The sequence below is a fragment of the Stegodyphus dumicola genome, chromosome 7 (genome assembly GCF_044657685.1).
Source record: "Stegodyphus dumicola isolate Sdum_Otavi_A_Nest chromosome 7, ASM4465768v1".
NCBI lineage: Eukaryota > Metazoa > Arthropoda > Arachnida > Araneae > Eresidae > Stegodyphus > Stegodyphus dumicola.
The window spans coordinates 76,647,887-76,675,090 of NC_140774.1; the positions used below are offsets into that span (position 1 = coordinate 76,647,887).

The window sequence follows — 27,204 nt, forward strand, 5'->3', positions numbered from 1 at the left end:
AATGTGGTCGCTGCGGTTGGTGCATTGATGGAATTTTTTTAGAAAATATTTCACATAAAACTGCTTAACTCTTAAACAGTCTAGTTCATAAGTATTAAATATATTTCTTTTCTTTTATAATAATTTATTGACTCAACTGAAACCTCCTTCCACTAAATAAGAAGAGGGTAAAGTCAACGATATTGGTTCCGCAAAGCGTTTTATGATATTTTGTTTTATTTTGGGATATTTCTCATTGAGGATGACTTCTCAACTCCGCGACTTCAGTACCCATGTGTTTTGAATAAGACTTGTGTTCGAACACTCTTTCAGTGCCATTAACTCTTCTTATATCATAATTTTACTATATTTTTCTTTATATTTATTTTATATGATGTCTTTCTAACTATATAGCTTTATATCAATAAACAATTAATTACCAGTTTTACTTATAATTTTTTTAATCAACAAGATTATGTTTATGCCGATCAATTACCAGTGCATGTTCAGCTATGAACACCAGTTGACCCCTTGATTATCACTGATGTCCTTAGAAATTTCGGAAAATTGTGTACTTGTAGCCGAATTTCTTTCCCCACACAGAAGGAAAAACGAAAGAGGTTTGCAAGTAAATAAACGCTCACCACTTAGCCAAGACATCGCAACTTTGCCCGCCTTATTCTGGTGTTAAGTTTTCTGAATACCGATATCTTTAATAGGCTCGGCCCACTTGCGGCCGAGCGGTAAAGTCGCTGAAACTGGTACTTTGGTCGAGATTCGCATCCCGTGAAAGGCTGGCTGCATGGGCGTTTTCATGTTTTCTCCCCTGTGTAACGTGTATACGAGCCAGTTTCCCTTAGAAAGTCCTCCACGAAGACATCCCTCCCCTTAGGCAAGTAGCCCTAGAGGCTTTGCCATAATTAAATAACCTAACCTAACCTTTAATTGGCTTAAATCTGGCGACCATTTGCCAGAATTAGCATAGTTATTAATAGCACTAACTTCCACAAAGCAGACTACTTAGAGTTTTTTCATTCAATCATATTTTAAACGAAATTGCTCAGCATACAATACAATTAATTTATTTAGATTTGATCGTGTTTTGGAAATACTAAAAATGTTCTTCGTTGTAATTTTGATTTCAGAAACCCGACAAATGAAGTTAATGAAAGTTAAAATGCTTGGATTTATATAACCCCCTTCCTTAATAAGTATTAAAAGTTTATTCAGCTAGCTTGGTATTTCTGTCTTCGATATACTAGTTAAGAAAAAGGTAAGACAATGGTAAAGCTTTTAAATTTTATTTTTGGAAGACGGTACTTTCATTTTGATTTATGGTAATGTAATTAAATTAAATTTTATAGCAGAAAATATAAAAATGAATTCCACTATGATATGTGCTATGACTTATTATTATTAAAAAATAAAAATGAAACAACAAGCGTAACATGCATGGCGAATGGCTGGCTGCATTCTGACTTTTTAGTTCAATCTCATATTTGACATTTTAAAGTTAGACACAGAAATTGCATTCAGCATTAATGAATAGTTAATTAAAAAAAATTCTAAAACTGAACTTTGGAAGATTGATTCGAACTAATTTATCTCAAAAGTAAATTATATATGAAATGTAAGTATACAAAAAATATGTCGTTTAATTAATTATGCAAAGCATTCCAATAAAATGAGAAACCCACTCAAAAGACTGTAGTAAAGTTAAAAATATGTTTCTAAGGGATAAGATCGACTTATTTTATTGCACATTTTGCAACAACACTATTTCAAAAATTGCATTTCAGTTTATTAAAATTTTCATCATTTCAAAAAATGCGAAGCTCTCGAATTAGCTGGTTGTATAGGAGTTTTCTCTTTTCTCCATGTGTAACATGAATGGAAGCCAGATCCCCTTAAAAGGTCTCCCACTAAGGCATCTTCATTTTGGCAAGTAGTGCTTTGCCATAAGCTGTTAAACATACAAACTGAAAATGCAAAGCACTGATAAATTTTGATCATAATATGTTGTGGTGTGGTTGGAAATTTTATAATTCATAAAAACTTGTTCCAGCAAACTGGAAAGCCGCATGCGGCTCGCTACGTAATAAGCAGTAGATTTATTTATGAAGAAAATTATAATTTAACGAAGACATCTTCTCACTAAGACGCTTGTGTATATGTATTAGTAACTTAATTTTTTGATAACGTTATTATGTGTATAATAATTTCAAAATGCATACAGCGCATTAAATTGTCGAAGTAATAAACAAAAGACAGAAAATTTTGTTTCAGGACTTTAGAGAAATTGTTTTTAAAATAGACATTAACTATCGAAGCAGCATAAAAGACATGTACGTTGGGAATATGCTCTACCAATATATCTTATTGAATGACATAATAGATGTATATAGTTACAGACTGCAGTGAGCAAAGCAAACTGTATCTGATAATTGAATTTGCTTTACGTTATGAATTATTCAAATGATTTAGAGTTAGGCGTTGCTAATTCTCTGTACTTTGGCCACCATGTAGTTCTGTGTGAAAATTAAAAAGATAGATTTTTATGCAAACCCGCGCTCTAAACTGATAGAATTTTAAACACATTTTCAGTAAGTAATTTGAAATCTCTCTTCACCGTACGCTGTCTATGTCCTCCTCTTTTTTTTTTTTTTTTTTTTTTGTTCTTTCTCTGGAATTGTGTATGGATTGAGAGTAGAAAAAAATTTTGCTGCTCTAAGTTTCAGAACACAACAAAATTCTTACCTTGAGTTAAAATGTATTTTTGTTATTAGAAAGATTATAACATCCATTTCTGAATTCTGTTTACTTTTTTTTTAATTAGTTGTCAATTATGCAGTTATAAACAGATAGAAACACGAATTCGTAAAAAAAGATTTTATAACCGAATAAAATATTTTCAGTGCAGAGGAGAAAAATTTAAAAACTGTATAGAAACGTAGAAACGTACTCCTCTCAATACAGAATAACAGCAATAACAAGAATTTATTTTTGTTTATAAACAGCAGCATTAATTGAAAACTATGAATCTTTGTCAGTTTATTTGGAATATTTCATTTTTAATCACAAACTTTTATTTCGCTTTTAAAATTTATTTAGTTGCGGAAAGGTACAATTACATTTCATGGTAAACGATACAGTTCATTGCTAACGAGAAATGACTGAAGGCCAAAGAAACACATACAGACATCGATATTAAATTTTTTTTAATGCGAATTACGATGCATATGCATTTTTAAAAATTGTTCATAAGAAAGACATTTGAATAGCAGACATTCTTACTTTTCTTTATATTGCGTTTTATTTGTTATATAATGTAAAAAATAAAACACAATTAATTAAAGGTATGGTTGCTTGAATTGCGTTAATTTGTTATATAATGTTACATAATAATAATAATAGATTTACTTATTTGTTATATAATTTATTTATTATACAATTGCGTTTTATTTGTTGAAAAAATAGAAGAAAAAAGATTTCTTTTGAGGGGCGAGAACTTATTAGCGTTTTTGTATGTATTTAATTTTTCAGTTAGTCCGATTTCAAAGAGTGTGGGGTAATGGCGGAACCGGTTAGCTAGCCTGTGTAAGGTCTGGTTGTGTCTCAGTTTTAAGTGAATCTGTGTGAAAGATTTTTGTTTTCAATTTAAGTTTAAATTACAGTTTATCGTTAATCAATCTCAAATCCATGTGTTTTTATTTTAAAATTGTTGGGTAATTTCGTGCTTGAAAGTAAATAGCATAACTATTCGTATCTTTTATTTTAATTTTAAATTACAGTTAACTTTAAACTTCCTCAAATTCATATGAATTGTATTTCACCGTTGTTCGATTGTTTCATCAACGAAAGAAGTGCATTTCATTAATAGCCAAATATAGCAAGCTATCGCCAAATGTGCAACCAAATTAAGGAAATCGAGCATTAGGGGATCTTAAGAGGGAATTTCCTTGAGCTCTTTACAGCCCCGTTCACATGCAACGCTCCTTCGCACAGCTGCCGTTAGCAAGAGGAGAAAAAGGAGACATGAAAGAGTTTTGTCTTTAGGACCCGTTCAGAAGACCACCGTCTTCCTACCCTTTACACCTAAGCCTCCGTGAACAATCACGTCTCCGAATTGGCAGATTTCTCATACTGTTTACATATTTTTAACGTTGTTTACTGTTGTTACTTTTGTAATCTGTACTTTCGCAACTGGTACCTGAACTTTAGATTTTTTTCAAATTTAAAGTTGAAACGATTTTTTGCAAATATTAACAAATAAACTGAGAATCTCAGAATATTATACTTTGCACCATAACACACTGTGGAGGGAAAAAAATTAAATGAAATTTTTAGCGTAATTTTTTTTAAAAATATTTTGGGAGAATTTTTGAAAATCGTTCATATTTTTAGACTTTTTGACGCCCATTAATTTAAAAATTTTATATCTAAAAATATATCGGTTACAAACTTCCGATATTTTCACAGCTTATAAAACAAACTTTTCGCATTTAAAAAAATGATAAAGGAAATTAATTGGAGGAATTTTTTACTTTTTTGAAAGATATGCAATGAAGCAGAATGGGAAATATTGGTTCTTCTTGGGTATCAATTCGAAACATCGGTTTCAAAGTATTAATCTCATTATACCACATTATTTTTATGGCATTATTTATGCTATATAAGTTGTTATTGTTGCCAGTTGTTAGTTCAGCGTGAGATTGGAGATATTTCTGAGTTAACTTTCTCTTAAGATGCGTTTTGCATTCCGTTGTGTTTAACGTTCTTATTAGATTGAAGCATAACTACTGATTATACTTAGTGATATTCTACACACTTGTACGAGTATTTTTGTGGAAAATTTCAGAGTTTTGAAGTGTTTCTGTTTATAAAATAAATTTAATTAAGCTATCATCGGATTTGAGTCCAATGACAATCATTTACGAACTATTATCAATCTATTACAAACTTGTACACACGCAACAATATTATAATTAATCAATGTATTAAAATTGTTTTGAACGTGTTTTACAAAACAAAAGCAGTAAAGGAAAATTCTGCTTGCGTTTTATGAGTTTGCAATTTTTCTGGCCACATAAGGTTTTAAAAAAAGGTTTGTAATTTATGTTTATATTTACCAATTGAATAAATAGCCCTAGGTTTGATTTATATATATATATGTTTATTGAAATTCAGTAATAAAATTTTAAAGATTTGAAATGATTAATTGTCTGTTTAGACAGTTTGTATTCTTTAAACTGCAAATGCAAATTGAGAAACCTTTTGCATTTTTTTCAATAAATCCTTTTACTTAAACTCCTAAAACATATACAGGTATGGACTAAATTTTTTATTATTTTTACTGCTTATTTAAAATCATAAACTTTATAGAAACAAGGATGGGTTTTGCAAAATACTGAAATGAAAAATTATTTGAAATGAAAATGTTACTGAGATCATATTTGTTTTAAAGATTTTAGATAAAATTGTATTTTTATTTTTTTCTCAGAAACTAATTCATTAATTGCAAAATCATTCCTTGACGTTATTAAGAACACTCTAATAAATACAATAAAAAAACTTGGGGGGGGAGACATTGAAAATTGTAGGAGAAGAAAGACATTTTAATTGTAAAATTTTTCTTCAAAAATTTAAATTAAAAACATTACTAGCAAAAACTTTTTTTCATCTCAAATTTTTTTTGTCTCGCAAAACCATTTAATAATATTCATAAAAAGTAGATGAAAATGCTTAAATTTTTTAAAAAAAATCATTCAGAAGGTACCCAGTCCCTTGTCGCGTTGAAGCCGATAAGCATTTGTCTTAACTTTAGTTTTAATTTGAACGATATCTCTGGAACACCTAGCATCAGATAACCTTGTCTGTATTTGTCTATAATTTCCGTATCTTGTACAGCTCTATCTAATTTTTGGGAGGATGCTATCACATCCCCAGACATCTATCAGCGCGATTGTTTCGCTGACAGTCCAGCGAGCAGTAACTAAAATTAAGTGAACCGCGCAGTATAGTACGGGAAATCTCCCCATTTGCCCTGCTCCCGAGAGGTAAGGAACATTCAACCAAGTTCTAACTCCAATTCGGCGAGGCAATTAATGCTTGTCCCATGTGAACGGGACACCTTGGAAGAACCGGTTTTCGCTACCGGTCGAATCTGCTCTTGTGAACGGGGCTTAAGTGAGGGAGGGGAAGAATTTTCGGCTAAAAATCTAACTATTTTCCTTTTCGGCTCAACTTCCACGACTAAAAGTGGACATCATCGTCAATACCGACCCCGTTGTGATCATCACATGTTTGGTAAATATGTAAATCTCTGAAGAAATGTTCCAGCTGTTCTGCTTTTTGCAACCTCCTATTAGTTTATGCTTCCAAACTTTTAAATTTGTACTTCCTTAGAGTACTGTGAGAGCCATGTTCATATTTAATTACTGAAGCATCATTTGCTTTAGAATTTCTTCACCGCTGTAAAATTCATTATAAATTGAAACTTTGCTTTTGAAACATCTTTAGTCAATAAGTAAAATTAAAATTTTGTGTACGAAATGTCCATTTTAGTCCGGTTATTACACTTTTATACTTAAATAAAGTATGCTTGTTTTTTTTTTTTTTTTTTTTCTAGGATCAAAATGCGGCGATATATCTGGAAAATGGGTCAATGAACTTGGTTCGCTTATGACAATTGAACATCGACCTTTGAATAGAATAACTGGAGAATATAATACAGCTGTGGAAACTTTTAAAGGAGCTGCTGCATTAGTTTCTAATCTAACAGGTAAACAAAAGTGCAGAATAAAACCAAATTCTGAGACAACATAAATTCTTTTCCCTGAATATCCTTCACTGAAAGTTAGCTAAAATAATAAGGTTGAATCAGGCGTCCATTAGAAATGTTTCCTTTATAAGTTTTAATTCAATCTGAATTTTAGCATTCAAATTACGAATCAATGGCAGCATGCTCAGAGAAAATATATTAAGGCGATGGGAAAATAAAATATTACAATATAAGAATCCTAAAATGATTCCCTAAAGAAAGATACTTACTTATCAGTATAGTTGGGGTTGCATACATACAAGTCTAATTTCTTCAAATAAATCCAACAGTACAACAGGCGCATTTGACTAATTGCTATGATGAATGTCGTGGGCTTGTGTTAACTTTCGATAGTTGAGATGAATGACAACAACAAATTCAACAGTTTAAGTAGTTATGCATTTTATTTCTTTAAATATTTATTCTAGACATATGCTTTCAGCGATAAGTTTCTAAAAAATTAAAAGTAACATTTTACAAAATCAGAGTCATTTCTAAGTGCTTTGGAAAAAAAATATTTTTAGACTTCCATAGAGTAAGAATTTCTGTTCATAAAATATTCATTGCATTTTAATTAGTTGAAAATTAAAAAGTGTCTCACCATTATGTGAAAAATTTGTGGAATTTTTTCGAGAAAGAATTTACCAACTTAAGTAATTTTTCCATGCATATTACTGACTTTAATTCGAGACTTTTAAGAGAAGAAATTTGGAATTTAGGAAGCATCTATAAAACAAAACTTGCTCAATATTCAAATTTAATAATTTGCTTTAAATTTGATAATTTTTATTTTATGGAGGTAAGGTTTTTCAGCGTACTGTACACTCACAGCGTACTGTACACTCAAATTAGGTACAAAATTTTAATATATATATTAAAATTTTGTACCTTATTTTAAGAAATTTCTTAAAAAGAAGTCTATATGCGAAGTAAATATTCAAAGAGATAAAACCCATGGTCAACGTTTTCAAACACTATGTATATATCTAATAAATGCTATATATAATATTACATCAATGGATTTTCAGAGTCTATTTCTTCCCGGTAGCAACAAATATGACATCAGACTTAAGCAAAAGCTACATTTCTATTTGTAATTCATAAACCATAGGAATCCGTGCATGAATAGTTTTTTTATAAGCATAGTATTCTACATGACGAAATTAAAAATAAATGTCTGAGCAGCAGCAATAGTACTTGATTGCTGAACTTAAATAAAGCGTATTAGTCAGAAAAGGGTGAAGGGAGAAATAATTCGAAGATTTAAGTTCAGAGCAATTACTATCAGAAACCAGCAACACAAACAGACAGCTGTATAGACAGGAGTGTCGTCCACCTTTGTTTACAAATGAAATGACTTCATCTCGCTTGAATTCGATATGCAATGCCTAGTTACAGAATATAAATTAACATAATGTTCATTTCAATAATAGATTTAAAAATTTGTTTTATTTGTGGCGTACTTTCATTAAATAGCAAACTAATTAGACTAATAACGAATTTTGAAGTAGAATATATTACGTTTTTTTTCGTATTGCAATAGCAATACCTATTAATATAACAATTTACATATTAATATAACAATCTATAAAAGTGCTGAAATAGTAGCCCTGAAGAAACAGCTATTCTTGGGTTGCGTTGTATATGTCGCATTGTTTATTGTCTGGTCTCATGTTCTAGATTATAACTGAACTATTTTGATGTAACATATTTATTAAATGTCAGTGATAAACATGTGTAATAAACATTGTATATCAACAAGAATATCAATGATGGAATAAAATACGATGCCAGTTTCAGCTAGCCCTTGAGTTCTGCAAATTATGATTAATAATTTAATCATATCATTGCACAGAATGCTTGCTAGCGGGAAATTTTTAATAGATCTCGCCTGCTGAGAGCTTTAGAGGATTTTATAGTCTCGCTATATTTCGGACTTAATGCTGAATAAATTGTTCATATCGTTTAACTTTTTGCGTCACTGTAGGTCTTCTGATTCGCCATAGTTGAAGACGAATTACAGGAACCGAGGAATCATTAATCGAGACCCTTCTGAAATTATGCTCCTCCAGTAGCAGATAACTTTTAAGTTATTGTCGTGATTCCACATTGTTTGTGAAGATTTTCGTACTGCTAGGTAGGGCAATTATAGTTATAACTTACATTATAAGGTATTTCTCCCAGCTTCTTGGCTTGCCATCGTGGTGGGGTGATCTACACACTGGACCGGTATTCCAGAGGTCTGCGGTTCGATTCCCGGGGAAGGCGTTGTTAATTTTTCATCTTTTCTGCTTTTAAAAAATACCTAATGACTCTACAGTGACGCCCGAACTAAAAGGGTGTTGGATAATGATTCTCCTCACTAAGGATTTGGCGATTGGGTCCCCCCTTTTTTTTTGTATAAAGTTTATATAATCTACTTGGTGTGTTGTAAATAAACGAAAAAGATTAATCTGCGTGTCATTAACTGTGTACAAGACACGGCACAGGCTACAGCTGGATGTTACAATGTAGCTACTCATTCAACAGTAATAGAAATCCTTTCAATTAACATTTATTTAATTTTCGCTATTAATTGCAATAACGTTTGAGTTTGTATAAATGATTCATTCTCTCTTAACTTAAACTATACCTAACCGTTTTTTACATAGAAAGTTAACATTGTGAAACTTGATTTTGCAGTACTTGCAATGGGATAATGACTGAACTCCCGCATTGGGCAAGGGTTCAATGTACCCTGCTCATTCGCGAACGAGAAACGCATTGACTGCATTTTCATTTGCGAGTTGATTTTATGTTGTAGTTACATATGTTGCAATCAATTTATTTGGCTAATATTTATATTTGAACAATTTAACTTGCAGGTACTTACCTGCCTGTTGGTGATGGGGCTTTGATAGGATTTTCTGTCCTTTTCAATCGAGGAGCGTCCTTGACATCTTGGGTTGGTAAGTATTAAAACATCAAGTAATTACTTTTAAATTTTTAAAATCTCTTCAGGCGTATATGCCTAAAGGGATTTTAAACATAGGAATAACACTGCGCTCTAACTGGTATGGTTGATAATAAAAGATGGGAAGAAATTTTCCCATTCCTCGTGCCTGTTGATGTGATGTAACTGGTTAGCGATTAGAAAACTCGTAAACCGATTCCCAGTTTAGAGTCCCTTGATTTTTCGTTTCCCGGCTACATAAGTCTAACATGTCTCTTCTATGACGCTCGAAATAAAGTATTGGGGGGGACGCAGCAATTCGTCACTAGAGGGATCTGTTCGACAACATTATTAGCCTCTCTCCAATATCCCTTTGACAAAGGAAGGAAATGCAAGAATTTTTATATTTTCCCGTCTTGGCTCTGATAGTGTAAGTGCTGAGCTCATTCAATAGCAAATGAAAGATCGATTATTTGAATCACGGAGAGAAAGCAGGAAGTGCTCACGTTTGGGATTCCTAAAGACTTACTGAACATTATAACATGTATTTTCTTAATTTTTTTACTTCATTATAATTTTTACGGGGTCATGTATAAGGTTATTTTTATTCTGCTAACCGACTAATATTTATTAAGAAAGTATTATTTAAAAACTACGAATGATAACAAAATCACATTGCTTTCAGATAGTTTTAGAAAAGAAAAAGTTTCACGCGCGTCATTTCCAATTTGCCTTGGAGATTTTAATGACACATTGTACTAGATATAGTATATCAGAAGTTATAGCGTTAGACATGCTATTAGTATTACTGCGTCGGGTATAGCTACATAGAAAATAATTTCGAGAAATAACATTTACGCTGTAATAGAAACCACTTGATAATATTTCCAATGAATTTATCTTCATCTAATTCAGTTACGCTTTCAGAATGTTATTTTCAGTCAAGGAAAACGTTTCTGGTTCTTTGAGAAGAACATCAGTTCTGAATTAATATATATCTGTCAGTCATGTTGACGAGCTTACATGAAAATCCTTTTTCGATAGAACAACTACTGACAGTTCTATTCAATGAAAATACCTATTTTGAACAATGGCCAAGTGAGTTATTTGTTTAGATCAGCGATTCTGAACCTGTGGTACGCGTACCACTGGTGGTACGGATGAGAAAAATAGGTGGTGCGTAAAGAAACAAAGTACTTTTAACTATTAAATTCAAAAATATCGTGAAGTAAAAGATCAATTGATAGAAATTTCCCGTGATTGAACTCCAATTGAAGATTTCAAAATAAGACGCTTGTTAAACTTTGGCTGAACTGAAAGCGCAAACTATTTGTGTGAACAAAGATTTTCTTCCATGTTATATCTGAAAAAAAAAAGTATAAAACACAACTAAAATTGGATCCTAATTTATGCAGCTAAGTGAAACATGACCAAACATAAAGAAATTGATACTTCTTAAACTGACCCTAATTTCACAATAAATTTTAGAATTAAAGTAGAATAACTTAAATTTTGATAATTGAAATGGTAACCATTTTTTAATCTAATATTTTTTATGTGTGCATATTTAACACAAATAGCCAACAGGGTGTTCAAATGGCAAAATATATTTTTTTTAAATATTTCTATTGAGAAATTGAAAAATAATCATTGTAAAATGTGGTGGTGGTACCGAAGGTTTTCAATTTTTTTTAGATGATAAGCGTTAGTCAGGTTGAGAAACGCTGGTTCAGATGCTTTATATCATCGTTAAGATCTTGTAGGTTAAGGGGCGTTATACTTTTGAGATGTCAGTTCTCAATCCATTATTGTTTTCTGTAGTCGTCTTGCATATTGCTTGGTTGGTGGTTGATCTCCCTTATCAATTCTATGCTAGGCCAAATTTTTTCGACCTACGTGAGATGTGCGAGAGAAAACATCTTGATTTTTTTTTTTTTTTTTTTTTTTGTTTTTGTTTTGCAGCTGTCCTCTCTTCATCGCTTAGTTGTGCATTTTGCAATAACTCTGATCTTATACTCCCCGAAGGTAGAGAGATTGCCGGACTATTGGTTCGTTTAATAATGCAGGTCAATGGATTACATGCTGCAAGCATGTTGGCTTTCCTAATGACTTTAGCTTTATCACTAACAGTAACTATCACAGAGAAGACAGTCCTTGATAAATCGACGAATGCCGAAGCTACTATTATAGTTCTTAGGTTTCTTGTTACAGTTCTTAGGCTATTCCATTATGGCGTAGCGGAAATTTTTATTTTCAGCTACGGATCCAGGAAATCAAAATTTTGCTCTTGCTGGTACTGGGATGTCTTGAGTTTTTATTTGGTGGACGGAATTAACTCCTTCCTTCTTAATTCCGACAGGTTTATGTCCTCCAAGGCAGAATGCAACTCGTTATTTTTAAAGTCGGAGGAAAAATTATATTTCCTTAGAAAATCTAACCCTGTATGAAAAGGTCGCTAATGTCTGCTGCATATTCCTTGTGATGGTAGACGGAACTCCCAAACGTGATATTAATTTCGACTTTATGACCGGACACAGTCTGGAGGGTGACACAGGGAAACATCCAGATGTGTTTGCCTTCCAGTTGTTGATCAGATCTTTTCGGATGATGATAACATAGGCTCTTGTATCGATAGTCACATTGCAAGGAACTCATGATGTCCATGTCCATTACTGCCGCTACTCATTGCAGAAATCGGAAGCGCTTTAAAAGGGGGTCTCAATATTTGGCAAACTCGCGAGATGGTCACTACTTCATCTTCTACCTCTCTGTTGTGAAGCGGTATAAGCTTCCGTGCCTTGGTCCTGCAGTTCCCTAGGGTCAGTTTCTTATCACTCATATTCCGCCGCAAGGCACTTACTAGCCTGGTTAAATGGTCTAGACGAGCAGTTAGTTTTTCCACTGGTTTCTGAACATGAACAGCTGTGACAGTATAGCGGTCTCTAAGGATCTCTTGTTGGGCTACCTTGAATTTTATGGCATACACGAAAGCGCTTTATAAATCCTTGACATCCACCATTCGCAGGGCTTTCTGTATCTCAGGATCCCGGATGTTATCGACGATGAAATACTGCAGGGACACTATCTTCCTTGTTTTTGCGCCGCTGTCCAAAAACGCGAGATGAGATGACCTTTCAGCATCCGTGGCGAGAGCCTGGAGTATTTCCGTGGGTTCCTGTTTTAACTGAAGCTTGCTTTAATCTTTTAAACATTTTTCGTCAAATCGTAGTTCCAGCACTTCGGACAAAGCTTCGAAGCCTGCCTCTGGCTCTCGGGCAGAGTTTGAAGGATATCACTGCATCCTCTTTCAGAGTAGCGGCTAGATGGCAGGACTAACTTCGAAATCTAATCCATTTACGTGCACCATTGTAGAGAAAGGATTCTTGTACTCTTGCCAGATCTTTCCATCCTACAGGGATAGCTCTTGAGAGGGTCGAGAAGACATAGGTAGGCATTTAAATCTGTCTGAATTGTTTCTAGCTAACGCTATGGATTTCTTCAAGCTGTCAACTTCCTTAGGAACAGCAGAAACTCTGTCATCAATTTGCTGTTTGATATAAGATACTCTATATCCGATAGGTTGATTGACAGAAATAACTTTCATCAATTTGTTTTTCTGCAGCAGAAACTCTTTCTTCAGTTTCTCAAACTCAGTTTTCAACTGTTTTTTTCTGCCTTTCATAGTCTGGAATTTGTTTTTTATTTAGTTCCCACCATTTAAATTTAACTTTTTTGTTAGTTATTTGTATATCAAGGGGGTGGCAAATATAGGAACCGCCCCACGCGACAAACTCAGGAATGTCTCGGGTCACTACAGCTGTAGCTACGCCACTGATTTTGTTCAGTACTATCAGCTTTCTTTTAGTAATACGTTTCGGCACTGCACGTCTAGACGACGCAGTCCTGATTTACAGTCAAAGACGCTATTTGTGTGTTTCCGGTAGTTACCAGTACTGCATGATAATATCTGAGCAATTTTCCCAAGGCTTGTTTTCGATTTAAAGTTGGTTATAGATAGTCTATTGAAACACTATTGTTGGGCAGAAATAACTCCCAACTACCCTTCATGGTGATTTACCCTTACGTTCAAAACAAAAATTACTTCATTTGGTAAAAGAATCATATATAAGATTTCATAATTTTCTACTACTAAAAAATAAACGAGCAATAAATAAATGCATACAAAAAGGATTACTTACCCCTCTCTCCCTTCTTTATTATCCAAAATTAACGGGTAAAGTGCAGAATCGCCCACTTATTTGTTTGGCGGTTTTTACAAGAGTAAGAAGGATTGGATTTTTGTCAATTTTCTTTGACTTTTTAAGTGAAAATAGGTTGATGTGTACATGGATAATGTCAAGGGAGTGCGCAATGTCATTTTTGTGCAATTCCGGGATGTTTTTTTAAGTGAAAATAGGTCGATGTGTACATGGATACCGAGTATGTGCAATTCTTAAAAACGCGCGAAGCAGAGGGCGATTCTGTACTTTTCCCTGAACTATACATGACAAAGTGACGAAGATCGCCTTTCATCTTTCATATTAAATTGTAATAAATGTAATATCTATATTCCGCGACACGAATCTGTCCGTCTCTTTACAATAAATATGAACTTTTCTACTTCTGGACACCTAGCACCATCTCTTGAGAAAAGTTGAGTCAAACATTTAAATATAACAAATATTAACAACGTCATCTCTTCGATTCACGCTTCGCATGGTTCATCTAGAATAGCAACGCAATTCTTACAGGCAAAGTTTTTTCAATACTTGTGTGGGTGAATGGAAGATTCTCAGTTTATTTTTCAGAAAACGATAGTTACTAATTAGCATGGTATACCTTTCCCCGTACTCCCTTGACTTCAAGGGCTATGCATTTTTTAATGTATATATCTGGTTAAGACATGATTATTTACACATTAATTCTCATTGTCATCGGAGCTTCTTGTGCGCGGATTTTACGGGATTATTGGATATTGTATATCTTTCGTGGATGACCCTCGGTGTTAATAATTTTGGAAAATTTAGAGAAGCTCTTTTTTATACTGTATGATCTTCTGAAATTTACGAAATTAGTTATAAACTCTCAGAGCTCAAAGAAAAAGCTCAAAATTGATCAGGCAGTATAACTTTTATCACTAATTATTGAGTTAGATTTATTACAGACTCGATTTCCTAAACAAATCAATTAATGTGCGTTTAATAAAAATAAAAATGTAAATAAATTTCTCCGTGTCTCATTTTCTCATTACTTTCGTGATTCAAGTAATACATTCTTCTTGCTGAAATTATTCGCTGGCAGATCATTTCCAATATCTAGCTAATGAAGTTACTTCATAACGCTATTTAAAATTTTAGCATTTTACCTCTGCAGATAGAGAAGGCATTACTCTTGTGTCGATATGTTACAGTGGCTTAATACCAAAGAATATGGAATCAGAGTCTTTGTTATTAGTTAAGAGTTTTTGGGGTTTGCTTGGACATAGATTCTTACTATGAACGTACATTATTTTCTCTGTTTAGGTCAGTGCATCGTCTGCGACGGGGAAGAGAAACTCTTCACAACTTGGGTTCTGAGACGTCACGCGGAAACACCGCAAAAATGGATGGTTACTAATGTTGATCAGAATACTTTCCTGCGGTTAGGTAAAGATGCCGATTCTTCACATTATTCCCATAATAGGGTTAGTATAACTGTTTTTAGATAAATTTTGCAAAATATTATTAATTTCAGACGATAACTTTTAGAAAAATCAGTACTTTCTTTAAGTAACAGATTATCAAATGATGAAACATAGTTGCAACAAATAAAAATAAATATGTAATAGAATATAAAATAGAATGTATTTGATTTCATTTCATGTAATTGAGTAAAGCACCTTTTATTGATACTGTAACACATAAATTCCCTGTAGTAATTCCAAATTAAATTATTATCTTGTCAGTTCTGTAAGATTTATCTTTCATTAAATTAAATTTACCTAATTTGAATGCTAAACGTAGATCCGAGACAGCCTAAATCAGTTATTTTCATTGTTTCAGCCTTTGTTCAGCATTAAGGTTATTAAGCATTAACGCTATTAAAGTCGGTGTATCATCTGCAACAAAAGTGCGTATGGGTTCGTAATGCATTTTATTTTTATCAGATGGAACCGATGATATCTTGATGAAATTTGTGTCCTCAAAAGACTACAATTCTGGAACTTCTCCAAAAGTACTGGGATAGCTCTTCTTAGTATGACAGAGAACAATTAATAGATACGACTTTAAACTACAAAGAACGTTAAAACACAAGACAATATAAAAATCCTCAAAATATAATCTCGCACAATGATCTCTCAATATTCCGACTAAACTCTGAACTCATGCTCTCTCGAGATTTATTAAAATTCCCCCCCCCCGTCTCGAGGGTACATAAGACAGGATACAGTTATAATTATACAGGAATCGGACCAAAATGTCGCCAAACGGTCGCCAAGATTGGCGACTTTTGGATATTTAATTTTGGCGACGATAATTAGCCGCCAAAAACCATCGACACCTTGGCACCATTTACTTCAATGTTAATTGGACTTATCCGCTGTGTTTCGGCCACCAGAGTCGTCTGCCTGTCGTCTGTGATATGTTATTTCGCAATGCGCAGATCGTATGCGCAGCTTGCACTTTGTTTTTGCAGCCTTGCAAACACTAATTGTAACTTTCACACTTTACTCTTTGCTGTGTTGTGGTTTAAAGTGGAAATCGCTAAAATAAAAGTTAAACTACAGTCCGCTCGCATTGATGTATTCTTATGTTTATTAATTTAAATTTAAGATACCGCTACGCTACACGTTGTAATCCTATTTTTTTCCGGCAAACCCTAGCAATTTTGAAGTCTCATGTTACATTATACAGATACTATGGTTTACATATAATTTCATTAAAATTATTTATATATATACAAAATTGGTAACAATATAATTAAACATAATAAAAACCGGTAAATTCAATATGTGCCCACAAATGAAAGATTACTCAAAATATGCGTTACATAAACATAAAATAGCTATAAAAATGCATTAAATAAATAAAAAATGCGATATACAAGCAAATAAAAATATTTACATAAATTACGATGATAAATATGACATGCAGAGCTAAGGAAAAAATTGTAAAATATGTAAATTACATAAAAATTATAAAATATGTAAGGAAAAAATTAGAAATTTATAATGTGAGAAATATAAATATGAAGCTGGCGTATAGAGAAAGAAGCATCGGATAGAATGGAAGTTATTGACATATGATAGTGATGAAGGATATGCATGATAGTAAAAGCAGAGTAGCTGGCCAATTGCAGAAAGATGTGTAGTTCGCAATCCTGTCACTTAAAAACCACTTGAAACACAGCAAAATACCTCACTTTTCGCCTCAATACGTAGGCAGTTTCAGCACGAGTAGACAAATACGAGTAAGCTACTCATCACCTATTTCACTTCATAACTCTTGTTTATACTAGCTGCCTTCATTTCACATTGGTGAGGCGTCGACTGTATGCAACATATAACGCCACTGTTTGATGTTTGCAATGCCTATTGCAGGGTTTGCTGTTATGTGTGATCGTACGAAATTTGGATTTTTAACATATCGTCAGCGCGCACTTAAGCTATTTACACAATGTTTCGAAGTTGTAGATAATTTTCATGTTTGGGCGCAAATTTTTGCAGACAATTGTTCTATATTAAGTATAAAACAATATAACATAAGATATTACAATGGGGACTACCAAAAATATCATCACTGTGCAATTGAAAATTCATGTTATTACCTATATTGTAGTAGGTAAATGTGTGGATATGTGCATACATAAGAAAACATTTTTTCGACCAATACTGTATCAATCACAAGATATAGCAATACGTGTAATTATCATAGTGGAACATAAACAATAAAACAATTCTAAATTACAGATAAGTGTTGCGTTGTGTCCATTAAAAAAAACCCATTCTATGACTAATGTTCAGTGTAAAATTAAGTACAATACCAGGTAAGTAAAATCAAACTAACGTTTATTTATAGTGATACGATTAAGAATACAAGTTACATTTTAAATTGGTGGTGACTGCTCATCTAAATTTCTGAAGAAACAACGGAAAAAGTTAACATACCTTCTTTCACATATATAACATTTCACTTCCCGGATGGACTCCATCATACAAATTTTTGGATTACTTGATACAGGTGAAAACAATGACAGGATACATTACTGTCTCAGGGAATAATTACTATACGTCGGGAATATAAGTGATAAAATTAATCAAAGGCTATTGTTTCGGAAGCCAGGCTTTCCTCTGTTTGCAGTTTCCAACCGGGAGGACACAGGTCTTTCCACCGCATGCCATTATTGAATCAGAAATTCAGCAAGAATTATAGATGCAGACGCCTTTCTTCGGTGCAGGTTATTTAAATGTTCTTCTCCTCCTCGTTTCCGAAGCGGCTGCCCTCCAAGCTGTACAGTAAAGTTGACATCTTTTGTTGTACATCGAACGTCTCATGAAATTTCTTTTTTCCGTCTCTCTCTCGTCATCCACTGCGCAGCCACTTTTGTAACTGGCGCGCTTTAGAAAAAATTGGCGAAGTGTGATGATCGGAAGGAGGCCAAGCACAGCAACCCAAGCAGAGAAATCTTCACGGGAAGGGGGTTTCCCGACTATCAGAAGAAGCTAACTATCGCGGTTTCAACCATTCGGCCTCCAAAGCAACTCCACTGGGTCAACATACTCTCTGTTGATGGAAAAAAAGGGGGGAACTAGCCTCGTCTCGAGGCGCAACTCCAACATTGCGAGTTTCCTATCTAACAACTTTTCACTCTCATAAATAAACTCTCCGTAGAACCTTTCCTTGCTAGAGATGTCACAGCAACCGGGATCCCGTTTATGCAAAATACTGCACGTGGCGCCGTCATTCAGAGCATGTGGTGAAGACATCCATCATGTGTTCAAACGCTTGGGCGAAAGAATTTCGGGGTGCAGTAATCCCCAGATAAGGAATTCTGAGAATGAATTCCAAGCCGACGGTTTGGATGAGAAAATTTTTCAGAACCAGTGAATAGTTATTCAACACAACGAATTTAGGACATTAAAAATTAAACTATTACATAACAATTAAATTCATTAAAAATGTCAGCACAATATAAATTGTTTCTTCAGCAGAAATTAAGTATACACATTCATTATCCAGATTGAGTTTCAATTACTTTTGATTTACCTTACCAGTTAGAAAATATGTATTCGATAACTTTAATAGAAAGAAGGGTAAAAATTAAGTTACCTTAAGTTAAATTTAAAAAAAAATACACCAAAAGTGCACCAACAAAAACTTTAAAATAATTAAAGTCAAAAACAAAAGTACAAAAACCAAGTAAACTTAAGTCCCTAAACTCAAATTAAAATTAAACAACTTCAACTTAAGAAAACTTTTAAAGCAACCAGACCTAAATTTAAAGTTTACAAAAGTTACAGTTTAAACTTACAACCAACAACTAAAGCAAAAATTAATAACTTCAATTATTAATCAAAACTGAATTAAGTAAGCAAAACTTAAAGCTTGAAAATAATAACAATTAATACATAACAAATCTGTACAAAAAGGCGTCAAAACGTATTTACTTAGTTACGCTAATATAATGAGTGTTGCGAAAATTTACTAACATTGAAATGTGTCGTACATTATTAAGAAATGCATGTTATTTTTTAAATGTCAATTTTTTTACTCTGACGAGAAATGTACTGTTATAACTTAGAAAGTAAAATAAGGATATTATGCCGCAAGTATTGTCCAAAACCTCCTCTCTTGTCAGAAGTAAGTTTTGTTGAACGTTACAGCAGCATTTTTTCACATGTTGAAAACTTTTTGTTTCATCTGAAGAGAACGTAACACATGTTGTAGAGTCATTAGGCTATTTTGAAACAGGAGACATGAAAAACGAGGAATGACCTCGCCGGGACTCAAACCTGGACCTCTCGAATAGGCGCAGAGTGTACTATCATTACACAACGAAGGCATGCTGGAAAGAGAGAGAAAATATCTTATAATGTGATACACACATGAAGAGTAAAAGAAATTTATTGAATTTCTGCAACGGAAAATTCTAATAGCACTAGTTTGATACTTTAATTAATGAAATTAAATAAAACCATGCTGTTCGAGTTTTTCTTTTGTAAACATTAAAAAATTATAGTAGTCAGCAAAATAAATGAAAATAATAGGTTAACTCAAATTAAACTCAAATTAAAATTAAACAACTTCAACTTAAGAAAACTTTTAAAGCAACCAGACCTAAATTTAAAGTTTACAAAAGTTACAGTTTAAACTTACAACCAACAACTAAAGCAAAAATTAATAACTTCAATTATTAATCAAAACTGAATTAAGTAAGCAAAACTTAAAGCTTGAAAATAATAACAATTAATACATAACAAATCTGTACAAAAAGGCGTCAAAACGTATTTACTTAGTTACGCTAATATAATGAGTGTTGCGAAAATTTACTAACATTGAAATGTGTCGTACATTATTAAGAAATGCATGTTATTTTTTAAATGTTAGCTGATGCAAACGAAACGTTAACGAAAAGCTGATGCAAAAAATGAACAATATGTAGAGGAAATTGGGGAAATTTAAGTAATTTTTCTGTTAACAAATAAAAGGCAACTAGCAGTGTAGAGCCCAATGAATCTGAAGTTACATATAAAAATCGGAACAACTCATGTATAATACAATAATGTTTACCTTTACTTTTAATTTATTCTCGTAAAGATGATCACATGAGAACACTTCTGAAATTCTTGAAATCATAACACTTTGCACTTGAAGAACGAAACTCAACTATCGGTTTTACACTGCATGTTCCATTACCTAGAAAAACTTGATAATTCGTGATAAAAAGTCGATCAAACACCAGAATGAAGACACAGCTTCACGATAACGTTGATTTTATTTTACACACACAAATTATATTTTTTATTTGTGTGTTATAAGTTTGTGTTTTATTTTATTTATTACTTTTTTTATATTTTTATCTATTATATAAGTAAATTTACACAGTAGGACTTCGGCCGCACGCACTTCCACACCTCTCCTTTCTCAACTGCCGATTTTGGCGAAGTTCTTTTACTGCGTTTCTGCGCCGAAGTCCACATTTGGCGAAATTCGCATACTTGGCGGTTCTAACAGCTTTTTCAATCCTCTAAAGCAGTGTTTCTCAACCTTTTAGTATTCACGGCCCAATTTTCAATCATAATTTTCATCGCGTCCCCCCTTCCCCACCGCATACAATAAATGTATACAATAATAATGTATTTTGAGTATTTTGGGGCTAAACCTACACTACAACTTTAATTTTAAACTTTACAAATTACCAAGAATACGGAAATTTATTGACATTTTGTAACACCGATCCTCAGCATTGAAAAAACAAGAATCCTATGCCTTTTTATTGCTCTTGCGTCCCGCCATGTCGGGCATTCTCACGGTTTCGCGAGAAGTTTCGATTTGTCTGGTCAGCTTAAAAGTTAAGTTTGGAGCGTGCGCAGATGTGAATAAATGTTTTCTCATAGGGAGAAGGAGAAAGTTCTATGACGCCAAATTCAATTCCAGGCAATCTCGTTCGAGTCGATCCTTCTATCGCTATTGAATCTATTCTGAATGAGTATGTATATATTTTCGTGTAATTGCAATTCACCGTATTAAATATTCGTAGCTGCAGACTTATGCAGAATCATGGATAAATTTTTAAGCGGGCTAAGCGAGCATTAGACGATAGACAAGCATCAACAAGTACACAGACGAGCGTGGTTCCGAAAATAAAATCAAGAGAATATTCTCAAGAATACTTAAATTTTGGGTTCACTAGTACTGAAGTAAATGAAGAAGAAAGGCCCCTGTGTATCATTTGCTCAAAAATGTTGGCGGCAGACAGTATGAAACCTAATAAACTTAAACGACATTTGGAAACGCTTCATAGTGAGTACGTAAAAAAACCCAGAGAATTCTTCGAATTAAAATTAAAATCATTTGAAAAGCAAAAATCATTGTTTAAAAAACTTTGTCTGTGAATGAAAAAGCTTTAATTGCCTCTTACAAAGTTTCATATAAAATAGCCAGATGTAAAAAGCCTCACACCACTGGTGAAGAGCTTATTTTGCCAGCCGCAATTGAGATTGTAGAAATTATGTTTGGAGATAATTTTGCAAAACAATTGCAGTCTATACCTCTTTCAAATGATACTGTTGCCCGTCGAATTGCTGATATAGCTGAAGATGTAGAGTGTCAGCTTTTATCGAAGTTACTTGACAAATTGTTTTCAATACAACTCGATGAGGCAACAGATAGTAATAAAGATGCTCATTTCATTGCCTATGTTAGATTTTGTGATGATTTGTCAGTAGTAGAAGAATTACTTTTCTGCAAACCAATAGAACTCAAAGCAACAGCACTCGCATTATTTGCTATCTTATATGATTTTATGAACGAGGCAAACATAGAATGGAAAAATTGCGTCGGAATATGCACCGATGGTGCTCGTTCTATGTCCTGAAGATTCCAAAGTATTCAAGCACTTGTGAAACAAAAATCGCCACAGTGCGTCTGGACACATTGCATGATCCACAGAGAAGCTTTGGCTTCCAGAGAAATGAGTCCTGGTTTGAATAAGCTAATTTTGGCATTCTGAAAGTAGTTTTTCTTCTTTATTTTCTTCTTCATGAGTTTTAATTTTGCCAATACTTCTCCAATATCTTTTGGTCCGTGAAAATTTATTTTCCATTACTGTATTCCCATCTCAGCCTCAAGAGCAATATAAGTAAGTCATCATTTCTACTGTTAACACCAACACTATTAACACTTATTTTAACAATCAAAGAGATTCAGAGGCATTCATTGGTTTTACACCAGCAGATCATTTCTTCCTTTTGAGGTCCCGTAAACAAGTTGGTATAGAACATAAACTAAATGACTTAAATGTGTTGTCATATTTAAGTTACAATGTTTACTGAAAAACACTGTGGTTTTCTTAAGAAGCCCTAGAAAACAAGGGGCATAAAAAACTGAGCAAAGGCATTACTTTCATTCGCAATAATTACAGCGTCAAAGAAGGCACTTACAGTGTAAGCTTTATTTGAAAAATTTGGAGGACTTCCTAATGAAGAACAGGAGCGAACAGTAGTTCTACGACCGCTTCCTCACCAAGAGAAAAGAGTTTTGTCTTCAGGGAATCAAAATTTAGCTCTATAATCAGACGATTCTCTACAGAGGCTAGCCACTTGTGTTGAAAAATTATGAGGTATTTCACTCATGTACTATTATTGTAGAGAGTCTCTCAATGCAATAAGTTTTATGTTAAAATAATCAAATGTGATTGAATATCCCTTAAATTTAAGAATTTTTGTATTGAGTTTTATCTTTATGTAATTTTTAATTTAATGTCCCGATCTTTCTTTTTTTCCCCCTTTCTAGATTTCTTCGAGACGGCCAGAATCCACTAGAGCTGACATCGAAAGTAAAGGTCAGTTTTAGATCTTCTGCTAAAACATTGGATTACTTTCAATATTAGACGCCGTTATAATCTTGCCTTTTTTTTCTCATTTTCTATTTTTTTAATCGTCCCTTTACATTTGCTACTGCACCATTGATAATCCACCCCGTCTAGTAACTGCGAATGCAAAGTGGTGTTGCAAGCCCCTGACAAAATAGAGTAACTTCTTTTCAAAACACGATAGCAAGATAAAACTGACTTTGAAAATCACAGTACTAAATTCTGTATCCCTGCAATAAAGCAGACAGTGACTTGAGGAAAATTTACAAATTTAATAACTTTTAATAGATTTTATATCTTAATAATGTATGTAATTAATAAACTTTATAATACATCTATTTGATAGTTTTTAAAAATGTTTGTATCATTGGTGTAATTAATAAAAGATCGTTTTTTAATGCCATATGTTCTGTACCGGGTTTACAGAACGAGCATCTTACAGAATGAGTGTCATTTGAGAACCACCTAACACGAATTTGCTGCACATTAGACTTGATAATTTTTAATTGTTATATATAATTAGAACTTACTACAAAATTAAATATATAATACGGCTAAATTAGTAGAAGATGGCAATGAGGCAATTGCAAACTATGCAAGTACGAATTTGTTAATTTAATAAATATATTATAAAATGAATTAAATTTGTGAATTTAATAAATATCACGTGTTAAAAAACAGTAGATAATTGCTTTCGGAATGAAAAAAAAATAAGACTTTTAAGTTTCCAAAAAAAAATAAAATACAATTAACATTCACAAATGGAAAAACTCTTTAGGCTTATTTATTCCTTTAAAACTGTAGACTTGTGTTGACACAGCATACGACCAAGGAAATGATTAACAGCTATTTAAAGAATGCTTTTAGAATTGCTACACACATTGAATGTATAAAGGAAGAGTAAGTATTATTACGATGTATAAGTCTTTTTTCATTTGTCGTCCTCTGTGTTCGCCTTCCATCGTTTCTTGTCTTCTCACATCAGTTTTCGATTCGTCGTGGCATCAGTTTATCATCGGAGATGTCATCCGACGGTAACAAAGATAAGCATTGATTTCTAATTGTGATTCTAGTTAGAAAGAACTTGATTGTTTCTTTCCTTCTTATATTTCTGGCTATCATCGGCCGTACGATAAGATCGCTGAACACTGGTTATTCGAGACGGGCGGATAGGTTGACTGCATGGAAATTTTCATGGCTTTCCCGATGTGTAACTTAAATACAAGGCAGTGTTTATAAAGTATCCTGCAAAAGGTGTCTGTCTTCTTAAGCGGATATCTGTCAAATGCTTTGCCATAATCCAAATAACCTAATTTTCTTATATTTGCACTTAATTGCTTTTATCCGTACATCAAACCAACATAAATGAAATATTTAAGTGAAGAACGTAGATTTCGTATAATTATATGAATCCATTATAATTCAATAACCTCGGAATTTAATGAAAACTGAATTTCACTTTCTGTTATTAGAAACACTTGTTTATTGTATTTGGAAATCTAACGAAATCTCAAGAAATTACCCAACAGTTTAATTGTATAGACTAACATTACTACTGTTCTAGTAGCCTATATTTCAATTATGTAATGCAAGTATGGCAATTTATGTTATTTTGCTTTATTATGACAGAATTTCGATAGTCGAAATTTTGCTAAATCGAAATAAAATGCGTTCTGCAGACAAAATAATTTGAAAATCCTTATTAATTTTAATAGGAATTTTGAGGAAAATATAATGGATTAGAATAATTAATGGAAAAACGGAATTTCAATTTTTCAAATATTTTGGTGTGACGAACTGAAATGTATTCCATAGTTAAAATATTTTAGAAATGAATGCTAATTTTTCTTACGAATTAATATACTTAGCTCCAAATATTCGATAAGTCGTCACTGATATTATCTTTTTTTGTAGACTTTTATTTAATGCTAAACTTATATCTCGTTTTACTGAAATGGAAAGTAAGAAATATCCGCATAAAACATCGTATCCTAACCCTCCTTTGTAGAGTGCTTGGTGCCGAATAATCAGCATGCTAACGGATTTCTGTATCATTAAATTTAGCTTCATGACAGAAGCATTTGCACTTTTTGAATATTTAACTATAATGTCAAAAGAAAATCTAGAATTAATTCTATATTCTAGTATACTTTTTATTGGATTAAGTTATTTAGATTACGGCAAAGGATTCGAGATCTACCAAGAGGATGGATGCCGTCTTAGGGAAATTGCCTTATATTAACATTCCATATTGGAAAATTCCCCAATAGCCAGCCGAACTTTGAACTGGTATTGAACTATGGTGTGTGTTGGTGTTGGTGTATTTAATTATGGCAAAGCACACTAGGGCTATCTGCCTAAGGGGAGGAATGACTTCGTGGAGGACTTTCTAAGGGAAACCGGCTCGTATACACGTTACACATGGGGAAAACCACGAAAACACCCATGCAGCCAGCCCGTTCGCGGGATTCGAACCTCGGACCGAACTACCAGTGTTTAGCGACTTTACCGCTCGGCCGCTGGTGGGCGGTATTGAACTATGAGTGAAGTGTTTAGTGATTTTATCGCTCGGCTACGGTGGGCCAACATTTATTTGGATTTAAAAACGATTCTGCGTATAATCCGTAGATATTTTACACTTTTATTCTACACTGGTGAAATAAATTAAGAGAATTTTCATATTTGATCTACGATTTCCAGAACTACTGGACAGATTTTAATAAAATTTCGTGTGAACAAAGGCTGATATAATAGAAGCAAAATAAACACTCAACTGTTATAATAGACGCATATGTTCGTGTGTAACATTCATGGGAGTGTGGAGGTCCGAAACAGCGGTTGCAGAAGACACAAAAGAAATGGGTTAATAGGGGGTATGGTTCCCTCTTACAGCCATACAGGCCTCGCAGCGTGATGTCATACTGGAAATAGGGCAGTTTATCAGTGCCTGTGGCAATTGGTCCCACTCATTCAGCAACGCTGTCTTCAGTTCCTGGATGGTTCTCGGAGGGGGATTGCGAGTTGAAATTGCCTTTCCCAGAGCATCCCAGACATGCTCTATAGAGTTTTGGTCTAGAGACCCGGACGGCCATGTAAGATGAATTCGACCTCCACTGTATCTCGGCAAAGGCGAACATAGGGCTCCAAGAACTCATCCCTATACCTCACGCCAGTCACAGAACCTCTATCAAAGACGTAGAGAGTCGTGCGGCCATCCAACATGATGCCTTCCCAGACCATTACATCACAACCGCCGTAATTGTTGATTTGACGGACATTGGAGTGTAGGTAGCGGGTCCCTGGCTCTCTCCATATGAAAGTACGGCGAGAATCGGTGTTTAGGCTAAAACGTGACTCGTCGGTGAACAGAACGGTCGCCCATTGCTCCGTACTCCAATCATTATGCTGCCTGCACCATGCTAATTCAATTCTCCTGTCCGTAGACGTGAGCGGGACGCAAACAGCCGGTCTTCTGGCAAAAAAATCATCTCTCATTCAGTCTTTTGGAAACAATCACCCTTGTTATACGGGTTACTGTGGCTGCATACACGTCCCAAGAGAGCTGAGAAGCTGTAGGCCCTCTATTACGCTTCGCTAAAATGGACAAATAGCGATCTTTTCTGGCCATCGTGGTTCTTGGACGATCTTATCCAGACTTTCTCTTGATGGATTCAGTATCTTGGAACTGTTTCCATAGGTTACAAACGATGCTGGGCGTTAAATTAAACTCTCTACATATCTGGACTTGTGATTGCCTGCCTCTGCACAATTCGCCAGCTTATTCCATTATCTAAATGTTGGTGGTTACACATTTTTAATATTCCGATCTGAATTCGTCTTACCCTCCACGCGCTTATAAAGCCTGTTTTTCTGCTGCCTCCGCCTACACTCACGTGTACGC

General features: G+C 33.7%; 2 protein-coding genes across 9 annotated transcripts in view; one reads left to right on the forward strand and one right to left on the reverse strand.

The window, feature by feature from the left end:
- The window catches only part of LOC118189802 (uncharacterized), a 68,956-nt gene extending 47,934 nt beyond the window's left edge, over positions 1-21,022 (reverse strand). For 5 of the 6 annotated variants that reach the window (XR_004758319.2, XR_015042139.1, XR_004758318.2 and 2 more), the window contains exon 1: positions 20,501-20,869. The gene's annotated coding sequence lies outside the window, so the exon portion shown is untranslated. Of the gene's footprint in view, positions 1-17,761; positions 19,776-20,500 lie in introns of those variants that run through there. The other variant, XR_015042137.1, reaches the window with a different exon arrangement.
- Positions 1-27,204, forward strand: part of LOC118196793 (uncharacterized) — a 117,489-nt gene that overhangs the window by 51,491 nt on the left and 38,794 nt on the right. For all 3 annotated transcript variants that reach the window (XM_085820496.1, XM_085820497.1, XM_085820495.1), the window contains exons 2-5: positions 6,608-6,760; positions 9,664-9,747; positions 15,254-15,414; positions 23,225-23,273. In XM_085820496.1, the coding sequence (XP_085676622.1) occupies positions 6,661-6,760; positions 9,664-9,747; positions 15,254-15,414; positions 23,225-23,273 (394 nt within the window). In that variant the 5' untranslated portion in view covers positions 6,608-6,660. The remainder of the gene's footprint in view (positions 1-6,607; positions 6,761-9,663; positions 9,748-15,253; positions 15,415-23,224; positions 23,274-27,204) is intronic.